At 37.1% G+C, this 22,904-nt stretch overlaps 1 protein-coding gene across 2 annotated transcripts in view; it reads right to left on the reverse strand.

Moving 5' to 3' along the window:
• Positions 1-22,904, reverse strand: part of PIGN (phosphatidylinositol glycan anchor biosynthesis class N) — a 138,246-nt gene that overhangs the window by 12,464 nt on the left and 102,878 nt on the right. For both annotated transcript variants that reach the window (XM_025365614.1, XM_025365615.1), the window contains exons 27-29: positions 21,721-21,794; positions 13,801-13,843; positions 11,664-11,716 (exon numbers count right to left, since the gene is read on the reverse strand). In XM_025365614.1, the coding sequence (XP_025221399.1) occupies positions 11,664-11,716; positions 13,801-13,843; positions 21,721-21,794 (170 nt within the window). The remainder of the gene's footprint in view (positions 1-11,663; positions 11,717-13,800; positions 13,844-21,720; positions 21,795-22,904) is intronic.

Genomic DNA, 22,904 nt, shown 5'->3' on the forward strand with positions numbered 1-22,904 from the left:
CAATAAGGTATAACAATGGTGCATGTGGGAAAAAATTAAAGTCCAAATGAATCGTGCCATCAAATCAAACTGCAGCTCAATCAAACTGATGATCCTGACTACTCTACCCACCTCACTACAAATGGATTTAGAACATAAATCTGAATATATGTTTTTATAGTTATGAAAATTACCTCAAATGAATTTTTTTCTCTAGTTTTAAAAATGCATTTTCAGTATGCCATATAAAAGGCAATACTCTATAAAGTTTATGACCTGCTATAAACGAAGATAAAGTGTAAAGATCAAAAGAAGAAAATACTAAATTAGCTCTGTCAGCTGAACAGTTTTATGGCCTGGGCAGGATATCTTTCACATGGCTGTTAAAAAGCATACCTGATGCCACAGGTTCTCAAGAGAAACACTGAACTCACACCAGTAGTTTCAGCTGAATACACTGAATGCAGTGCATCCTTCCTGAGTCTCAGTTTCAGTTTGGTAAAATCTGCTCTGAAGATAACATTTGAAACAGAGAGTACTATGGCTATAAACAGATACACTATCTAATGCCCTAACAATACAGTCTTTATTGTTTAAGAAGCTATACTTATTAACCTGAAACTATTAATAATAGGTGACAAATCTCTCAAAAGTATTCTAAAAACCCACGGCAGTCACCACAACACTATAAGCATTACAGATATACACCAGACTACATTCACGGGGCAGTCAGCTCCCACTCCTCTCTCAAATTCTGGGACAGATTCCCACCACTTCAGGATTCACAAAGCAATAAAATAGTGAGGACAAAAGGGCAACATTCCACTCCCGTGAATAAAAAGCATGGAATGGCTGAAATTGCTAATTATACTATTAACACAAAGGAGTTTAGGAATAAAATTCGTCATGAAGGGGAACCAGTGTAGGAGCACAATTCCAATAACCCCGGCACCCGTGAAGGGAGCTCTGCCGGACAGTTCGTAATATCAGCAAAATGACAAGAAACACCACAGCTTTTCAAATATACTTCACATAAGAGTAACTGGAAACTCAAAACTTAAAGGCAACATTCTCACAAACAGGAAGCAGAAAAAAGTACAATAATGTTTTGACATGTGAACCCTATCGTACGGTGCTTTAGTTCTGAATCTTGACGTACATTTCCCCCTACTTCCCCACCATTATCCAAGCCTTTTCCTCGCAATAAACTAGATGTTTATGAAGATGCATGAACCCATCCTGCCCATCAGACCAGCACCACATGGTTCACAGAGGCACTATATGCCATTACTGCTACACAGGATACAAAGGAAAGACCTTAGAATTCTAACTTAGCAACAACAAAAATACCACATTGCAGCATCAATCAGGGGCAATTCCATTTAGAAAGCCTAACTTCACAACTCAGATTTCATTTTTGTCTCTCCATCCTGACCCTACTCCCCTGACCCTGCAATCAACTTCTTCTCTTAAAGAGGGCATCTTTTAGACAGTATAATAAGAGACAAAGGAGACAGAGCAAGGAGATATTTCATCAGGAATGACCAACAGAATGTTGGGAAATTTATGTAGATTTGTTCAGTGCCATCAGCCTGATGAACGGAGATCTGAAGTTCCTTATACTTGCCTTTGAGAAGTTTCTCAGAGCAAGCGCCCCGTTTAACCTACGGGGGTTTGATCCCCAATGATGAAACACTGAGAAAGAGGTAAACTAAGGTTTAACATAACTTATTCACTGGTTGTGCCTTTATCATCTTCTTATCCACTTTGGATCTTTAATGTTGTATAGACGGGGGTGTGACGGTTATAGCAGGACAACAGGCATAAATCAGGAATGTCTCCAGGAAATCAGGGCACAGGCTCACTGTATATTCAGGGCAGCTCCCACTATAAAAAATATTATCACAAAATATTTCTATAGCATATTTTTACCCTGAGTAGCATTAATAGTATTTTAATATGTATACATAAATTATCTAAAGCGCTGAAACATAAAATTAACACCCTTTTCTCACGGCTATACGGGGTGGTGGTGGTTATAAATGCATTCTCCGCCTATAAGTGCTGATGTGTCATTCTGTTTCCCTTGGTTTGAATGATGCTCATTGTTTGTTTTATGCTTTTGTATTCTGTTTTTTTCTTGCCGTTTTGTGCTGTTTATTCCATGATGGCTATGTAAAGGAATGTTAAGAATAAGGGTGGAGGTACCACACAAATATCAAGAGGAACGTCATGATAGACGTTAAATGCAAGCTTGCACTAGCTCTTTTAAAATGTACCAAGCATCAACACCCATGAGAAGAAGGGAAAACAAAAATAATAAAAACATATCAAGCAAACACAGGTAATAAATGTAAAATAAAATGGACTATATCAAAATAAAAAACTTAAGCCTCCCAAAGGCTATTTTCTAGAAATTTCTTTATCCAAAATCTATGGTTTTATAGACTTTATCCAAAATCTATAGATTCTGAAATCCAAATTATTTATCACATATCATGCACATATGCATTGGGCTTTTTACCTCTATGACTTTGCTCACGTCCATCTGCCTGTCTAAAATAGTCTTCCCAAACCTGTAAGTGCCCTAACTGAAATTATACCTTTTGGGTAGAAGCTTTTCTGTGGCAAAACAATAGTTTCTGGTGATCCCAGAGGGAGATGAGAGAAACAAGGTTGTACGCCTTTTGTCGTAATTTTAATTAGGGGACTTACAGGTTTGGGAAGACTATTTTAGACAGACAGATGAAAATGTGGCACATATACACCATGGAATACTATGCAGTCATAAAAAAGGATGAGTTCGTTTCCTTTGTAGGGACATGGATGAAGCTGGAAACCATAATTCTGAGCAAACTATTGCAAGGACAGAAAACCAACACTGCATGTTCTCACTCATAGATGGGAATTGAACAATGAGAACACCTGGACACAGGGTGGGGAACATCACACACCGCGGCCTGTCATGGGGTAGGGGGAGCAGGGAGGGATAGCATTAGGAGATATATCTAATGTAAATGACAAGTTAATAGGTGCAGCACACCAACATGGCACATGTATACATATGTAACAAACCTGCACATTGTGCACATGTACCCTAGAACTTAAAAGTATAATTTAAAAAAAAAAAAAGAAATTACACCTTTTGTTCAAGGCCAAGTTCAAATGCCAGACTTGGCATAATGTTTTCTGTCACTGAAGGCTTAAGTGAAGCAGCCTCCCTTCTGTATTCTTATCACCCTTAACCACATGTTGCCTTATACTATAATCATGATCATTATGTCTTTAAACCTACATTAGGCCATAACCTCCCTGAAAGCAGTGATCCATTAAGAGTCATACACTTCCAGGACTGGAATGTTCCATACCAGTTATAAATCCTTATGTTTACATTCTTGATGAAGCAGCTATCTATCTCCAGAGATGGAGCATCATCAAGTCTTAAGTCCCATTCATCTCTGGGCACTTGACAATGTCTGGGAATGCTTTATGCATGGTGAGTGTTCAATATGTATTTTTTTTCTGAAAAGTGATCAATATATTAAACACATACACAATGCAAAAAATAAACCTAGCTATGCCACATTATTGTGCAATCAGTCTTTCAGAACCAGTTTCTACTCTGTAAAATAGAAATTGTTAATATTTTCTCCACATCATTTCATGAGAATCCGCGAGATAACATAAGTACAATTCCTAATACACTGTATACAATAAATGATACTCTACTAGTAATATCATTATCATCAATTTAATACCTTTCTCAATAATCCTTAACTTTTCCCAATCATTGTTTAACTTAACCTGCTTTTCCCAGGTTTGGGTAGAAGTTTTTCTGTGGCAAAACAATACAATCCCCCAATTAGTTTCTGGTGATCCCAGAGGGAGAGGAGAGAAACATGGTTGTATTAAATTAGTTAAAACAGCTGAACTTGACACTTCTAAAAAAAAAAAGCTTCCCAGAATTTTCAAGAGAAAAATGGTGAGTCGTTAAACAAGCAACATTAAAGACTGCAGAAGGGATAAAGGAAAGCCTCCTGGACAAAGACAAACACAGGACTTCCAGAATAGACCAAAGGCTGATACTGAGGCAGGAAGGGGGACAATAAACGGCTAAAAGGTGTTTTCTTTTTCTCTCTCTTTTCCTCCCTTTGTCCTCCTTTCTTCCTTCCTTCTTTCCTTTGCATGCCTTCCTTCCTTCCTTTCTCCCCTCCTTTTTATTTTTTTTTTCCTTTTTTATAAAACAGTGCATTATTAGAGAGGTAGAGAAAGGAAAGAGAAGTTGTTCTGGGAATACTCTGCCAATCAACTTTTAGATGAAAGACTAAAAGTGATGAAACCCTTCGTTTCTGAAAACAGAAACGAAACAGGGAAAAGAGTGCTGAACAGAATGGAACCCGTCATGAACTAACAAGAGAATGGATTATTCAGTTGAGAAAAACTGAATAAGGGGCAGAATGAACATAATTTAAAAAACAGGCTTCGCCGGGCGCGATGGCTCACGCCCGTAATCTCAGCACTTTGGGAGGCCGAGGCAGGTGGATCACGACTCAGGAGATCGAGACCATCCTGGCTAACACGGTGAAACCCCGTTTCTACTAAAAATACAAAAAATTAGCCGGGCGCAGTGGCAGGCGCCTGTAGTCCCAGCTACTCGGGAGGCGGAGGCAGGAGAATGGCAGGAACCCAGGAGGAGGAGCTTGCAGTGAGCTGACATCACTCCAGCCTGGGCGACAGAGCGAGACTCTGTCTTAATAAATAAATAAATAAATATTTTAAAAAAGACAGACTTGTGTTATTGCTCAGTAAGTAGTTGTTGAATAAAGCATGAAAGACTAAATATGTTAGTAAGTAGGAAAAAGATAATGAATTCAGGATTCCAAGGCTGAAATCTCCTCTATCTCAGTCCCAGGCATAAAGGTAATCAAGGTAAGCAAAGGGGATGCTGCAGCCAAGGAAAATTTCTGTTCAAGGGCTTGCTTCTGGGTATCTCGTTTCATCACTGCTTCTCTGATTTTGCCCCATTCTCTGTAGCCCTAGCAAAAGCCCTTTTGGGCCTTACTCAAAGCTTTAGTTTTGGCAACATAATACCCCCACAGGCTTTCTTTAACCATAGCTTTTAACTTGCTAACAATAGTCTTCATGTCACAAGGTTTTCCTCTTAATTACCAATGTGACATTTACTACTTGTTTCCATCTTCTGACATAAATAACAAATCACTTTGCCAACTGTGCAGTTTAGCAGCATGCACAAAACAGACAGTGACTGAGCAGCCTGCACACCTCATGGCAGCTTCACCATTCACAAGTGCTTCCTTTAAGATCAGCTCAACCATTGACTGACTCTGTGACATGAGCAAGTCACAATCTCCTTAGGGCCACAGTGTCCTCATCTGTAAAATGGAGATGGCAAATGTATCTACTGTGAAAGATAATATCTGCAGTGTTATGAGGAAAATCACATGAAATAATGTAGAAAGTAATGTAAATAAAGTAGCACAGAAGTGTTGGTTCTTTTTGGTAGAAATGCGACCAGGGGCAACCCTTTGACTGACATCCTGGGCTTCCTACTCAGGTTTGAGCTTCTATCTTACTTTGCCTTTTGTCTAATAGAGAGGACTCTGTGGTTTCTGAACAGCCTTTATCACGTCTTTCATGACTCCAATCTCAGATAAACAACTGATGGGTATGTGGACTCTGTAGCAATGCACAGCCTTGCTGTGACCTTGTGGGAGGCTCTCTGCCTCTGCTCTGCTCTGGGAATGAGCTCACTCCATTTGGGCCCCACATAATGCCTTCAAAATCCTTCTTTGACAGAGAGTAATTACACTTTAATTTAACTAGGGACATTCACTCCTTCTAATTATAATATTCCTCATGCTCATTAGTAAAATAAATGAAAATAAAATCTCCCTCAAAGGGAGGTGTGAGGGTATTCCCATGCAATACTACTACTCTGTTTCTTCTCCCCTTTCTAATTAAACTTGAAAGAGTAGTCTGTACTTAGAACTCTTCTTCCTGACCTCCAATTCTACTTATGGATTTTTCTCTTTTTTATCGGTCATATATGCAAGTACTAGAAAAGCAAAATAATGGAGAAAGACTTATAATGAAAAGCAACAATCTCTCATTCCTTCTTATTCACTTTTCAGAGCAACCACTCTACTTTTCTTTTTAGATCTTCTGGTGGTTACCCCCCTAATATGACTTATTACCTTTATGTTGTTGTTTATGGATGCATCCATTTAAAACAAAGTCCCTCCTACTAACCAGAATTTAATCTATGTATACTATGCTCCACTCATTTCAACTTTTAATTTTTCTATTTTTCCTTATGAATCAACTTTGAGGTATAATTTACCTGTGAGAAAATGGAACCATTTTAAGTGTCCCGTTAACTGAGTATTGACAAATGGTACACTCGTGTAACTAAAAACACCTTCAAAATATAGAACATTTCTGTTACCCTAAAAGTTCCTACATACCCTTTTGTGGTCAATCATACCCCAACTGCCAGCCCCAAACAACCGGTGATCAACTTTCTGTGACTACAGTCTTGCCTGCTCTAGAATTTTATATAAATGGAGTACGCTATATAGTCTTAGATATCTAGTTTCTTTAACTCTATAAAGTTTCTGATAGTTATCCATGTAGTTGAGCTCATCACTTACTCACTTCCTTTTTAGATAAGTAATATCCCATTGTATGGCTACAGCACAATTTGTTTGTCCATTCATGTGCTGGTGAACATTTGGATTGTTTCAAGATTTTGGTTCTTATTAATATAGCTGCTATGAAAATTCCTGTACAAGTCTTTCAGCATACATATGTTTTGCCTTCTCTTGGGTACCTGGAATTGCTGGGGCAAGGGTAGTGTGTATTTCACTTTTTAAGAATGTCTCTTTTCCCTCTAGGTCTAACTCACAAATAGGATGGCCACCAGTAAGTTCTAGGCATGTGATAGGAATTGCTGTGTCATGTTACAGGATGAGTAGGAGGGACGCCTGTCTCTGTCCTTTGTTAGGAGGAGGCTACACATGCTAGAATGGAGGACAGCCTCACTAAAGTGGAGGCACATATATCATAGCAGTGAAATTTCTCCCAGGTCTTTTCTTTTTTTTTTTTTTTTTTTTTTTGTCTCTTTAGAGGCGTCTTCTGGTTTTCCACTGGGGGTAAAATGCCTGTAGCACTTTCTCCATGCGGATGAAGGAAGGAGGAGACAGGCTACGGAGAGTCTGTTGATACCATCATTCGGTAGGCAGATATCCAATTAATCTCCTGCTTCCCTTCCTCACTCCTCCTTCCACATTACTGTCTGACTGAGTCTAAAGCCCCTGCAACTCCCTTCCCTTTGGTCATACCGGTCTGTAGCTTCTGGGCTGCTGCTTCCTCCCTCTGGTTACGTATCTTCTAGAAATTTATTGAACTCAAATTTGCTGATAGTCCTTCTCCCATTCTTTTCATTTTGCTAAGTGTGTTTATTTTTATTGGGGTCTTGGTAGAAAAAAGAAAAATGTTTATCTTTGGTCTGCAGTCCTCACCTGGAAACTGGTGGATCTGATTCAGTGCAGCAATCTAGCACCAGATCCTACCCCTGAAACTTCTCCAGCCACGCTCAACAATGCCCACTGCCACTTAAACCAAGGCACGCCTTTATGTTTTCACTTACACTCTGTCACATCTGAGACTGCATGACCTCTCTCCTGCCTGAAATGCTCACATGATTTTCACAACATGGCTCTCTCTCGGTTTTCTCCTGCCTTCTGGCCACTTCTTTCAGCCCCGTTTCTATACTTCTTGTTCTCTGCTCTTCACCTTCTCTCACTCTACACATTCTCCCTAGTTCTTGTGACCCAACGTACTCTTGTAAGCGCCACACTTGCAGTGTCAGACAGCTCCTGTCCTGACAAACCTGCCTTAAGCTACAAGACTCAGACAGATACCCTAAGTGTCCCCACAGTAAAAGAGAGCCTACTGTAGAATTTCTCACACTGCACCATATGGCCTGCTCACGGATCTGCTTCCTCCTCCAGCCTTATGCTTCCTGAGAGCCCAGAACTGTGAGTTTCTCATCCCCAGCAACTCTCCTAGCATACAGCTGGTGCTCAATAAATATTTTCTGGATTGAATTGAGATCATGGATATGAAAAGGTGCTTTGTGTTTTATACATGTTATTACTGGTAATCAGAGTAAAAACTTTTTACTTTGAAGAAAAAACATGCCAGGTAAAGATAAATCTCAAGCTAATTAAAGAAAATCTAAAATTCTTAGTGCAATACAAATGAATGCCTGTTCATAAACTAATGATGCACATCTTCCTATGAAAATCGCATCTTCTTCATTCCTTGGCACCTCTTTAGAGTCAAACCAATTTAGACGTCTCTGATCAAAACAGTCTCACACCCAAGTTCACAGCAGCATTATTTACAATAACCAAAGGTGGAAAGAACTCTAGTATCCATTGACAGATGAACAGGTGAACAATATGGCATATGCATATACACATACAATGAAATAGCATTCGGCCTTTAAAAGGAAAGAAATTCTGACAGTGCTACAATATAAATGAACTTTAATGATATTACACCAAGTGAAATAAGTCAGTTGCAAGAAAGACAAATACTGTATGAAGTCATTTACATGAGGTACCCAGAGTCATCAAATTCATAGAAAGAAAGGTAGAACGGTGGTCGCCAGGGGTTGATGAAAGGGAGAATGGGATGTGACTGATTAATGCATTCAGAGTTTGCTTTTCAAGATGGAAAGAGTTCTGGAGACAGACGGTGTGTGGTAATAGTTGCACAACCATGTGAATGCATACTTAATACCATTGAACTGTACACTGAAAAGCTGTTATGATGGTAAATTTCATTATGCGTAGTTTACCACAGTTAAAAATAAAAGAAAAAGTCTCATACACAAAATACTGTATTTTACCAGAATATTTTTGAAGCAAAATTCTGACCTATGTCTAAAATGAAAATAATCAAATGGTAGAGTAAAGAGAGGTATGCCAAATGTAAGAAGCACTGTAAAGGACAAAAAAGCAGAATTACAGAATGACAACAATAACAATTGCTGACATTCACTGAAGTTTACTAGATGCCAGGCACTACGCTAAATACTTAAATGCTTTATATAAATTAATTCATTCAAAATGGCTACAAGAGAAATGGGGGGCTTAGAGAGATTAAGTCACTTAGCAAAGGTTTCACAGCTCAAAAGTGGCAGAAATGAGATTCAAACCCAGGCGCTCTGGTCTAAAGCCCATGCTCTGGCCACTATCTGCCTGGGCACTTTGGGATGAGAGGGCTGGGGAGGGAAGCAGAAGGGGATCTCTAAACTTTCCCTAACTTTCAAGTTTAAGAGACAAATGAAAACAAAATCAATTATCTATGGAGTACCTTTTACATGCCAAGCACGTATGGCATGTAAGAGATTCGAATCCAATTCTGGATCCGAGGGAATCCACAGTCTATTGGGAGAGGCAGATATGTATATAAATAACCAGGCAGTACATGCCAGGAGCTGCCTAAGAGGTATCAACAGAGGGAAGAGGATGTTTAACACATGGTGTCTCCCGCAAACCCATACAATTTTTGGCAACACAAAGTGATGAATGAATATTGACTAAATGAAATAAAATCAGTATACAAAAATGTATTCTGTCTCAGAATGCATTTGGAGAAGAAAAGACAAAAGAATCAATTTTGCTTTCTTCCTCTCAAAGAAAAGAAATTTAACAGATTATGGCAATCATTGAAATTTAAATCACAATAAAAAGGAAACTGACTTTTTGTTCAGATTATACTTTATTTTTAATTAACTAATTAATTTTTTTTTTTTTTGAGATGGATCTTACTCTGTGGCCCAGGCTGGAGTGCAGTGGCCCAGTCATGGCTCACTGTAGCCCTGACCTCCCAGGCTCAAGCACTTTTTCTGCCTTAGCCTCCTGAGTAGCTGAGACTACAGGCATGGGCCACTGCACCTGGGTCATTTTTTTTTTTTTTTTTTTTTTTTTTTTTTTGCTTTTTGTAGAAACACGGTCTCACTATGTTTTCCCAAGCTGGTCTCAAACTCCTGGGCTCAAGCAATCCTCCCACCTCGGCCTCCCAAAGTGCTGGGATTACAAGTGTGGGCCATTGTCCCTGGCCTTTATACTTTATACTATTTACACTTTAAATAGTTATCACATATTAAAAGGTTACCATATTAAAGATTCTAGGAGACAGATAATGATCACGTGAAATTTAAACTACCATATAAAATTCATACTGCAACTAGGACAGCCTCATTTTTCTAAACAGAGATGAGAGATTAAGGAAACACACAAGGACACTGGAATGATCAGCTTTGAAACCATGGATTCAAGCAGTTTATCTTGCATCTTCTGTTGCCCTTTAGTTCTCTCTAGACTTAACATCTATCATCCTCCCCACAGCACTCCATGTAAACATTTGCTGATGTGCTAATGCCAAGAATTGGAGAGACGTCTCATTTCCAGAGGCTTAAAATAATGGCTACTTGCTGCACTTACCTCAAAATCATATTGGCACCTTCTATACTAAGATACTAAGTTTTAATTTTTTTCACTACATTATTAAGAACTTCTACGTTAGTGTAGTCATGCGCCACATAACGACGTTTTAGTCAACAATAGCCTGCATGTACACAGTGTTCCCATAAGATTATAACAGACCTCGTAATAGCGCGGTGTCTTTGCAGCACAAAGCATTACTCTTACTTGTTTGTGGTGATGCCAGTGTAAACAAACCTACTGCACTGCCAGTCCTATAAAAGTCTAGCATATACAATTATGTATAGCACATAATATCTGATAATGACAATAAACAACTGTTACTAGTATCTACATTTACTATACCATATTTTTCATGGCTTTTTAGACTGTACTCCTTTTCCATATATATATATAAATTTAACTGTAAAAGAGCCTCAGGCAGGTCCTTCAGGAGGTATTCTAGAAAGCACTGTTATCAGAGATGACAGTTCCATGCATGTTATTGCCTGTGAACACCTTCCAGTGGGACAAGATGTGGAGATAAAAATCCTGACCCTCTGTAGGTCTAGGTGAATGTGTGTGTGTATCTTAGTTTTTAACAAAAAAGTTTAAAAAGTAAAAACAAAAAGTAATTTTAAAATATTAAATTAAAATATTAATGTTAAAATAGAAAAGAGCTTAGAGAATGAGGATATAAAGAAAGAAAAGGTTTTTGTATAGCTATATAATGTGTTTGTGTGTTTAAGCTCAGTGTTATTATAAAGTCAAAAAGTTAAAAACCTTATAAAGTAAAAAAGGTTACGGTAATAACTCACTGACTCACCCAGAACAACTTCCAGTCCCGCAAGCTCCATTCATGGTAAGTGTCCTAGATAGCTGTACCAGTAAAAAATCTCCTACACTGAATTTTTTACTATACCTTTTCTATGTGTAGACACATAAATACTTACCATTGGGTTACAATTGCCTACAGTATTCAGTATAATAACATGCTGTACAGGTTTATAGTCTAGGAGCAATAGGCTATACCATATCCTAGGTGTGGAGTAGGCTACACCATCTAGGTTTATGTGAATATACTCTGTGATGTTTGCACAGAGAAGAAATTGCATTTCTCAGAACTTATCCCTGTTGTTAAGCAATGCATGACCATATATACTATACCTTGTCCCAATATCAAGCCAGCTGCCATAATCCTTGACCAAGAAGAAAAAATGCTGTAAGAAAAAAAAAGGCTCAATTAAAAACAAACCTATTTAGATTCAGTCTAAAAACAAAGTTATTTTAGGACTGTATGTTTCAGATTTCTGACTCTAACAATCACTAGCTGACTGTAGTCAACAAGAATATCTCATTTACTGAAACTTTTGCTTGTATTAGAATTAGTAGTAGTCTAAAATCCAGAAATAGAATTATCAATCAAATGAACACAAAAGTGACATTTCTGAATAACTAGAAATAAAGAACAAGCCAACATCAATTTAAAAAAAAAAAAAAAAAAACTAGATAATACTAAAGATGTCAGTGGAAAGATGTCACGTCATCCATCTATCAACAAATATTTACTGTACTGACTACCTACTGTGTGCCAATCACTGTCTTAGGTGCTGGAGGTAAACTCCTCCTTACAAGGCATAAGCTCTACTAAATAATTCAGTCAAATTATCGGGGGGGTGTGTGTGTGTGTGTGCGCGCGTGTATGTGTGAGTGTGTGTGTAAGCGGGGGACAGAGGGAGTGCTATCATTGGAAAATACAGGCAATTATAGAAACAGAGGAAGGGGTTCATACCCTGATTAGGATGGAAGGGAAGGCTTCCCAATGGAAGGTGAAATCTAAGTAAAAAGTAGGAGTCAGATGAAAGGAGGTTTGGAGAGAAAGAAGTTTCTGGCAGAGGGAAAAGCCTATATACACATCAAGGGTCCATAGAGAGCTTGGTAGTGTCAAAGTGAGGATGGTGTAGAGACAACAAGGATGGAGAGGTAAGAGAAGATGCCAATCAAATGGGCAGAAGCTATATCACAAATGACTATTCAAGTTAATTTAGGCAATCTTTTTTATATAAAATTAATCAGAATTTCAACCCTCTTCTATTAACATGTCTGTCACTTTGCACAAAACTGAAAACTGATTTGTTTTCACATAATGTGTGATCAGTTTCAGAAATACAATGAATAAACAGTTCAATACCACACAAAAATACCCTCATCTAAACTGAGTGTCTAGGAATCTGATTTGAGAAGCTACCCTTATTGGTATTCCTAGTTACTTCTGGCATGGGATGTTATACGGTGATGAATTAATCTTACCCAAAAAGATCGCTGGTGTTTGTTCTCAGCTACTGGGTGGCGATTTCTAGGCCCTTGGAATGTCATGGAATGTCATGCCTTATAGAAGGTTCTGCCTGAGGTCTTGGCCGCTGGACAGTCTAACAGTGTGATGTATGATGAGGGCTTTGGGCCATATTACCAGCTGTATCCCCAGAAGGGATTAAAGATCAGCCAGGTAGGCAGTATGTGATCAAACCCCACTAAAAAGTCTGGACAACAAAGCTTAGGTAAGCCTCGCTGGCAATACTCCATGTGTACTGTCACACATCAATAGCGGGAAGCTAATGCTGTCCTGATTCCACAGGGAGAAACAGAAACTCAGAATCTGGTGTCCTGGACTCTGCCCTATGGCCTGGAATAAACTGTAACTAAATATAACAGCATTCAGTGAGTTCTGTGAATTCTAGTGAATTACTAAAGCTAAGGGTGGTCTTGGGAACTCCCTAGACTTGTAGACATAAAATAGGTTCCTCTTTTTGTTAATAAGAGAGGCCTACCTACCTGCATCAGAACTCATTTATTGCAGCCACATCTTGATTAACACCTTCCCAATAGAAAAGCTGCATTTCCTTTTTCCTTCCTTCCTTCCCTCTCCCTTTTCCTTTCATTTTTAATCTGAGAGAAGGGTTAAAAATCAACATTTCAATAGAAAAATGATGTATTATCTAAATTTAAAGTTAGGTTTTTCTGTTAATTTCCTTTGGAAGTTTCATTTCAGATACAAAGCAACATGGAAGACAAGGTATGACAGATTCGAATAAATCAAGTAGTAAGACTTTTGACACCTGAAGAAGAGCACACATCCTGTATAATAACTAATATAAAACAACATAATTTATATGTGTAAATTATTCCAGCACTTACAACTCAATATCTAAAGATTTCATGTACCGAAATGCATTCATATTTCTCTTTATTAAATTAACCCAGGACTCTTAATCTAATTTATATGGACTACCCAGTAATGCCTTACCAAAGCCATAATGTCTGATATGACGAGAACAATGAGAAAAAGGCTGGAAAAAAAAAGAAGGAAAAATTACATATAGTACAACAGGTGTATTTTTCAAGCTCATTAAAATCCAAGTGAGACTAGGCAAATAACCTAATATTGTTGGTTCTTTTGCTTCTGAAGATACAACTTTCAAAGGTTCTTTTCATATTATCACAGGTGACCACCCCATAGAGATGAGCTGGACTGTAAAATGTGTTATTAAGTGCTCTGAATATTTATTTCAGTAAAATGAAAGGGACATACATTATGATTTTCAAAACTAAACTTTTGAGATAATTGTTAACGAATATGCAATTTCAAGAAATAATACAGAGGGATCCTCTGTACCCTTTACCCAGTTTCCCCCAGTGGGAAGATCTTGTAAAACCATGCTATAATATCCCAAGCAGGACATTGACACTGATACTGTCCAGATAAGGAGTGTTCCCATCATCACAAACATCTCTCATGATGCCCTTTTAGAGCCACATGTGTCCTCCCCTCACCATCCCTCTGCCTAATCCCTCACTTCTGAGAGCCACTAATCTGTTCTCCATTTCTATAATTTTGTCATTTTAAGAGTGTTTTATGAGTAGAATAACGTACATAACAAGTTAAACAATTTATATAACACTCTCTTACCTTTTGTAACCTTCGGGGATTGGCTTTTCCCACTCAGCATAATTTTCTCAAGAATCATCCAAGGTGCTGTGTGTATCAATGGGTCATTTACTTTTATGGCTGAATAGTACTCCATCATATGGATATACAATGGTTTACTTAACCATTCAAGCACCAAAGGACATCAAGGCTTATTTCTACTTGTGGCTATTGTTACAGTTTGCGGCTCTTACAAATAAAGCTGTTAAAAACATTTGTGTCTAATTTTTTGTGTAAACCTTTCATTTTTCTAGGAAAATACATCAAGAGTGCAATTGCTAGGTCATACAACAGTAGTATGTTTAGTTTCATAAGAAACTGTAAAACTCTTTTCAGAGCGGTTTGTACCATGTTACATTTCCACTAGCAATGCATGAGAGCAATTTCCTTACATCCTCAACAGCATTTGGTGATGCCACTATTTGTTTTTAACTGTTCTGATAAACTGTTCTGATATGTGTATAATGATATTTCTTTTTTTTTTTTAAATTCTTTTTTGAGATGGAGTCTTGCTCTGTTGCCCAGGCTGGAGTGCAGTGGTGTAATCTCGGCTCACTGCAACCTCCGCCTCCCGGGTTCAAGCGATTTTCCTGCCTCAGGCTCCCGAGTACCTGGGACTACAGGCACACGCCACCACGCCCGGATAATTTTTGTATTTTTAGTAGAGATGGGGTTACACCATATTGGTCAGGCTGGTCTCGTACTCCTGACCTCGTATCCACCCGCCTCGGCCTCCTAAAGTGCTGGGATTACAGGCGTGAGCCACCATGTCCGACCCACTGTGGTTTTTATATGCATTCCTTTAATGGCTAATCATGCTGAACAACTTTTCATTGGCTTATTTGCCATCTGTATATCTTCTTCAGGTGTTTTGCTCACTTTCTAATTAAATTTTTTTTACTGTTTAGTTTTGTGCATTCTTTATATATTCTAGATACTAGTCTTTTTTCAGATATCTGGTTTGTAAATATTTTCTCCCAGTATGTAGCCTATGTTCTCACACTCTTAGCAGGGTCTTTCACAGAGCAAAAACTTATAATTCTGAAGAAGTCCAGTTTATCACTTTTTCCTTTTATGGGTTACAATTTTGATGTCAAGCCTAACTCTTTGCCTAACCCAAATCCCAAGGATTTGCTCTATTTTTTTCCTAGAAGTTTAAATCTGTGGTCCACTTTGAGTTAATTTTTGAATAAAGTGTGAGGTTTTGGTAGAGATTTGTGACTTGTTTTTAAGAAATAATTGTTTTTCTAACCATTGGTTTGAAATAAAGACATGTAACTCAATAGTTCACATATGCAGATATATACCACAAGTCAGACCGATGATATCTTACTGAAGTATAATTTCATTCAGACACATAATAAAGTGTGTTAATCTGATTAAGAGTTTGTAGAGAATGCAATGGTCATCCAGTACAACCTTCTACTTAAAGCACGAATTCCCAAAGTATCAATCCCAATAAAGGCATTGTCTAGCACTAGTTTTAGTGGTTGCAGCAACAGAATCCACTCCATTTTCACAGCTCCAATTACTGCAGAGTTCTTTCTTCTGTGATTCAAAGCACAACAATAATTCTACCCTATGGACCCAGTTCTTCTGGAATAGAAAAATAATAAATACAATTCAAAAGACCTTTAGAATAAGTGTGGTGGCTCACGCCTGTAATCCCAGCACTTTGGGAGGCTGAGGTGGGAGGATCGCTTGAGGCCAGGAGTTCAAGACCAGTCTGGCCAACATGGTGAAACCCCGGCTCTACTAAAAATAGAAAAACTAGCCAGGCATGGTGGCACATGCCTGTAAGCCTAGCTACTACAGAGGTTGAGGCACGAGAATCGATTGAATCTGGGAGGTGGAGGTTGCAATGAGGTCACACCACTGCATTCCAGCCTGGGTGACACAGTGAGACTCTGCCTCAAAATAAAACCCCAAGAAAACAAAACAAACAAACAAATGAACAAAAAGACCTTTAAAAAACCTTTACATACCTTTTTCAAAAAGTTTTGATTTTTTAGAAATATTATTTTTATTTTTCTAAAGAAAATTATATTACTGTGTGACACAGATGATGTTCTGGGATACTTGTGAAATTAAGACACATCTGATTAAGTTATTTATTGTCTTCTCAGCCTCAGTTTCCTTATCTATAAAATGGTCGTAATAATATCTATATTTCCTAGTATCATTGGAAAAATTAAGTCAGGTAATATGTGGAAAGTACCTAATACAGTGCCTGACATATGGTATTTGCCTAGTAAATATTGGTTTCATTCTCATTCCTTAAACAAAAGCTTTAAATGAAATTAAAGATACAATCTCTCCCCTTATGGAGTTCACAAGGTGTGTATTAGCTAGAGTTGCCATAACAAAGTACCACAAATTGAGTGGCTTAAACAATATAAATTTCCTCATAGTTCTGGAGGCTGGAAGTCCACGATCAGTGTGTGAGCAGGGTCGGTTTTATTTGAGGTCTCTTTCCTTAGCTTGTAAATGGCCATATTCTCCCTTAGGTTCACATGTCATCTCTTCTGTGTTTGACTGTGTCTTAATCTTTTCCTCTTATAAAGACATCAGTCATATTGGACTAGGACCCACTCATATCACCTCATTTTACCCTAGTTATCTATTGAAAGGCCCTGTCTCCAAATTCAGTCATATTCTGAGGTACTTGGGGGTCAGGACTTCAACATAAGAATTTTAGGGGACACAAATCAGCCTCTAACTGGGTGTGAAACACAAAAGAAAGAAACAATTTTATCAGCCACAGTCTGAGTTACCTAACTGAGCCAGAAATTTGAGGGTGGAAGGATTCTGGAGAGTGGAGCAGTTGGGTAAAAAAAGTTTAACAGAGAATAAGATCCCTGAACTAAGTCTTAATTAAAAAGAAGGAAAAAGATTTTCCAGAGCCAATCTTCATATTCTTGAACCATTTTGTGGAAACTGAAGAACCCAGAAGTAAGCCCGCTCAGGGTCACACAGCTAGTAACGGTAAGTCATAGACTTATAAAGCAAGTCTGGCCGCAGAGCCCGTGCTCCAAACCATTACGCACACTGCCTCCCCATGGCTCCACTGACTCTCAGAGGCCTTCAGCATCTTCATCACGTTCCTGTGAATGTGTCCCCGGTTCCCTTGTTTATTCATATGCTGCCCAAATGCGAAGGCATAAATGTAACACACTATTCAATATTCAAGGTGATCTAATTTTAAGAAGGATAGGGTTATCATTCCCTTGCTGTGAATACAATAATTTTATTAAAGGCAGGTTAGTTATATGGTATTATTTGATCTCCAAGATGTTTTGAAGCTACTGTGTACCTAGATCCTATGAGTTTCCTCATAAACACATTTTTATTCAAGAAATAAATACCTGCTATTGAGTTTTTATCCAATTGATAATAAATATTACTTATCATCCCCATCGAGCCACTGTGATTGTTCACTTGCAAGACCCTTAACTGATCTCCCTGCTCTTATTCTTGTCCTCCTAAAGTTATTATCCATGCAACAGACAGAACAGCCTTCAAAACCTACCAAAGGCTTCTTGCCACAACTGAATAATACTGAAGTCCTATCTGTGGCCTAAGTGGCCCCTTATGTTCTGCCCCTGCCAACCTCTTCAACTTTATTTCCTACAATTCTTCTGCTAGCGCAGTCTGCTTAAGGCTACCTTTCTTGCTGTTCTCTAAATACACCAAGCATGTCTTCAACTCATGCCCTTTGTACGTTTCACTCCTTCCACCTGAGTGAACCATGAAACTATGTGAGTAAAGACTATGTTCAGGTTTTTGCATAAATTGCTTCTCCTTAGAGAGGTCTCCCTGGACCACTTCATTTTTTCCTCTGACATTTAACACTACTTAAAATTTTGTTATGACAAGCATTTTATTTTCTTTGTCTCCCCAGGTAGACAGTAAGCTCTGTTCACCAAATGTAACACCAGCGGCTAGTACAGTGCCCGGTATATTATACAAACTCAAATCCTATGTGCTGAATGAATAGTAGGAGTAATTAGCATAAACTAAAACTGAAAATGGCTAATGCTACACATTGTGAAATTTGCTTTAGATTTAAGACTGACTTAAGAACCTTTTCCTTTTGATTTCATAGAACACAAAAAATCTGATCCAGGAAAAATTAGACCTGGTAGAAACAACACCAAATAACATTGTAGAAGGCTAAAACCACACAGAATAAAATCTGTAACTAACAAAATAATGATGGAAGAAGCAAATCTTAACAATAATCAGATCTGTAATATCTAATCTAGGTGAATGAGACCTGATAGACATGATAACTATAGAAGAAAAAAAAAAACCACTGGGAGGAGCTGAAATCCATAGACTTTAAAATAAACAAAAACAACCCAAAATTTTTCTGAAAATTAATAAAAATAATTTTAATAAATTAAAAATCAAAATAGAAATACTTAAAAGTAATTTACTTCTACTTCATATTGATTTAAAAATTAAGCTGATTTAATAGAGTGCCCATAGGAAAACACTTTCCCAATAAAAGTTATTCAATATTATAATAATTCTGATTCAAATCTAGATTCCTAAATATGCGAGCATAACATTTTGGAGATAAAAACACCCATTAGAACAAAATGATATATTCAAAATTGGAGTAAAATTATTTTCACTTCAATTAATACAGGGCATGAGAAAACTAGCTTTTTGGCTGCTAGATCACATTGTTGACAACTGCTATTTCCAAGTTGTTTTTTTTTCCCCCAATCCCTGCCGGGTAGCCATGGCTCTTGTACAGTTGAGTATTTAATCAAACACAGAACTGAAAAATCATCCCTTTCAGATCTTACATGGTTGGTTGTTGAATACTTCTGTAATACTAAAACTTGTTTCTCTTTCTCAGCGGCCTTCTAATTTCTCTCATGCTTTGCTGCATTCTGAAGGTGACAAAGGTCTTCGTGGTCCATGTCATCTCAAACTGTGAAATGAACTGGCCACAACTGTGACACTTTTGGCAGGTTGTTTCACACCCCCACACCTCCCTTTTCCCTAACCCCCTTCCAGTTTACAATGAATGTGGGCCAGACAGAGTTCTGGTCATAGAGACACAGTCAGAAATCTGCTACATGGGGCCTTTGGGAAAGACACTGCTACCCTGACAGAAAAGGAGAATCAGCTGACCTATCTCCTTGCCTTTTTCCTCATTAGTCCTTTTCCCTTGTTCCTGTCTGGATGGCAGATGAGATATGATGGCAGATGGAGGCATGATGAGAAAAATACGAGGGTAAAAGCAACAATCTAAGAATCTTCCATTCTTAGGAATACAGAAAAGCAGGGTTGCTGATGGCATCACAGAGTTGTGGGCTGCCAACCTCCAGACTCCATGTGATATGAGGACATAAATCTCTATTTCTCTTAGCTACTGTTAGATTTTCATTGCTTACATCCATAAGCATTCTTAATGGATAAGCTATCAGGTAATCTTCATGCACAGCTACTACCTTTTTGTGGTCTCTACCCAAAATTTACAAGGTTTTGTTGATGAACCCAATTATTAAGACTGAGACACTAGATAAATTATTAATAATTAGAAAAGTAAATTTTAAGTCATGCAAAAAAATGTTAATACAACTTTTCTACCTCACTTTTGTTCCATACACATTTTAAGGAGTGAGTCGGAAGAGAAGAAGAATCATTTCACTGGTTTGTTATATTGAACTCGTCCTTGGCATTATAGATATAATAAATAAATAAGTCATTAGTATATATCTCCACCCCCATCTTAACCGTAGGCTTTCAACAGTTGTAAGAAAATGATTAGCAACATAAATAAAAAGACTGTAAAAAGGTCAACAGAAAGGAGAGATGTTATCAGTGATTATTTGGTAAGTGCTACGGCAGTGAGGGTGGCTGGACTTCAGCTTGTGTGATGGATTAAATAAAGAAAACAGGATGAGAAGCTAATTTTCAATAGGAAGAAAAGGCATCGCTGGGATCAATGTGTGACATTAAATTTGATGAGTCAGTGTGATATCCAGGAAGAAATGTCAGTAACTTCTGAGTTTAAAGGTCAAAAGAGACCTTTTTGAGCCACCTTTGCCTCAGTTCTCTCCTGCTGTGTTTTGTTTTTCATTGTACTAGTTTCTAGATAGCATTACTATACACATGTACAAATATAAGAATACATACACACATACACTTTGGTGTGCCTTCTATTTCTTATTCCACATGTCCCCAGCTCTTCTTATTTAAACCTTAATTAAAATCCCTTCTAAAAATCTTACCCACCAACAAAGATGCAGGAAAGTACATGTCATTCACCAGTTTTTATTGCATCTAAGTAAATATCTCTTATGTGATATTGACAAGGCATAAATACTCTCAATATTAAATTCATGTAAATATCCTGCAAAAATATACTAAAACTAGAAATGAGATTTCTAGTATTCTTAAGCAGTGGAAGAAAAACTTTTTTCTTTATGGCATATGCACAATACTATGCTAAACCCAGTTCTAGCTTATACTCATCAAGAAAAACATGCAAATTTATGCTAATATTAGTTATTTCTTTCAGCATTGAGTATGCTAGTTTGATTCAAGAATAACAAAACTGCTAAGCTTCATATTTATATCAAGTATTTTCCAGAGTCCCTGTGCTGATAAGGCAATTTTATTGGTTAAAAAAAGCAAATAGTTGAGTTGACAGCTTTTCTTCCACAGTCTTGATTGCTTAAGACGGACTGCTCCAGAAATTCCTCAAAACTCAGAAAGAATACTTCCCACTCCATTTGTCAGATGTGTAGAAATCATAACTGAGAAACTAAGTATATTTTTGACACTTAGAAAAGTTAATTTCAAGTCATGGAAAATGAAATAATGTTCACACATTTATCTAATAACATATTTAAGAAATAAACCAAAATAAGTTAGAGTATCTTTTGGTTTTTGTAGGCACAGTTACAATAAGTAATTAACTACAATAATTTAACATTTATGTTTTACTGTTTTCTAGGGAGGTTCTTCACTAGCTTGAATAATATTCTAATAACATTTTATTGCTGAGAAAGCAAGCTTGTCTGCTAGAGGCCCTAATCAACTAATTTCCTCTAATGAGTTGCAACACTGACTAAACGGGTGAACATTTTCTCATTTGTGTAATAAACAATCTACGTTACAGTGTCTTAATAGCAATCACATGAAATGTCTTCAAATGTTTACTCTCATCTCCTAAAAATAGGCAAATCAAATGTTTCTTAAACGAATTCATCTTACCTTTTTGACGATAACTGAGTAGTCAACTGAACCGCTTCGAAAGCACACATAACAAGAACAAAGGGGATTAAAATCTATAAAAGAACAATAAATGATGCCATGAATAACTGAAGCATTTGAGACACTTTTTGAAAAAACTACTATTTCTGCTTACAGAAATATTTTCAATTTCTCAAGTAACTTTTATATATACTAGTGAAAAGCAAACACTGAAATAAAAGCATGATACCAATGGCACATAGAACAGTGATGAAACTGACTTAAAAACCTACATTAATAAGCTATACAATGTAAAAGACAGCAAACATCAATACATATTCCAAATAAAAGCCTATTACAAATTTTGTTCCATTTAGTGTATTCTAATAATTAACAACAAGGTTCAAAAGATTCCAAGAGGGTGTGAAAAACACAGAATGCCCAAATCAAATAAATTATATAACCTGATAATTTGATTCACAGATCCTTAAACCCATCTGGTTATTTAAAACTATAACATCATAAACATGATTCAGCTTCTCAATCATTGCTTTTTGTTTTTTTAAAAAAATACATTTATTTATGATTATAAAATTCATACTCATTATAACAAATTTGAAAAAAAATTATAAAACATTTGAAATAAAGCCATAGCAAAATTTATGCTGGTTGAAAATCCATAATCCAGAGTGAATACTGTTAATATCTTGAGGTATTGCTTTCCAATTATCAATTTTGAAAAAATATATAACTTGATGTTTCAAAAAAGGGGGAGATATGGAAAATAAAGACTGCATAAAGTTATTTTTCAAGTGAAGGACATATGGATAAAATAGAATTCAGCAGGGCCCTCACTTCTAGACACATCAGTCAACAAAAGTCATCAAGTGTATTATGTCATTAAAGCTTACTGCTTTGTGCTAGAGACTAAGAACCCAGCATTTTAATATGAGCTTTGTTTTTCTCTCCCTCCCTCCCTTCCTTCCTTCCTTCCTTCCTTTCTTCCTTCCTTCCTTCCTTCCTTCCTTTCTTGTTTTTAATTAAAGGTCCATGGTCTTTAATAAATTGGGAAAAAAAGTCACCATTTTAAAAATGTGAATGAAAATTAAGGAAATAGCAACATGTTTTAAAATAACTCAGTAGAAAACAGGACATGAGAAAATGAACATCTTTTTAACATTTCTTAAACTTCCATTTGCATTAGT

The sequence above is a fragment of the Theropithecus gelada genome, chromosome 18 (genome assembly GCF_003255815.1).
Source record: "Theropithecus gelada isolate Dixy chromosome 18, Tgel_1.0, whole genome shotgun sequence".
Lineage (NCBI taxonomy): Eukaryota > Metazoa > Chordata > Mammalia > Primates > Cercopithecidae > Theropithecus > Theropithecus gelada.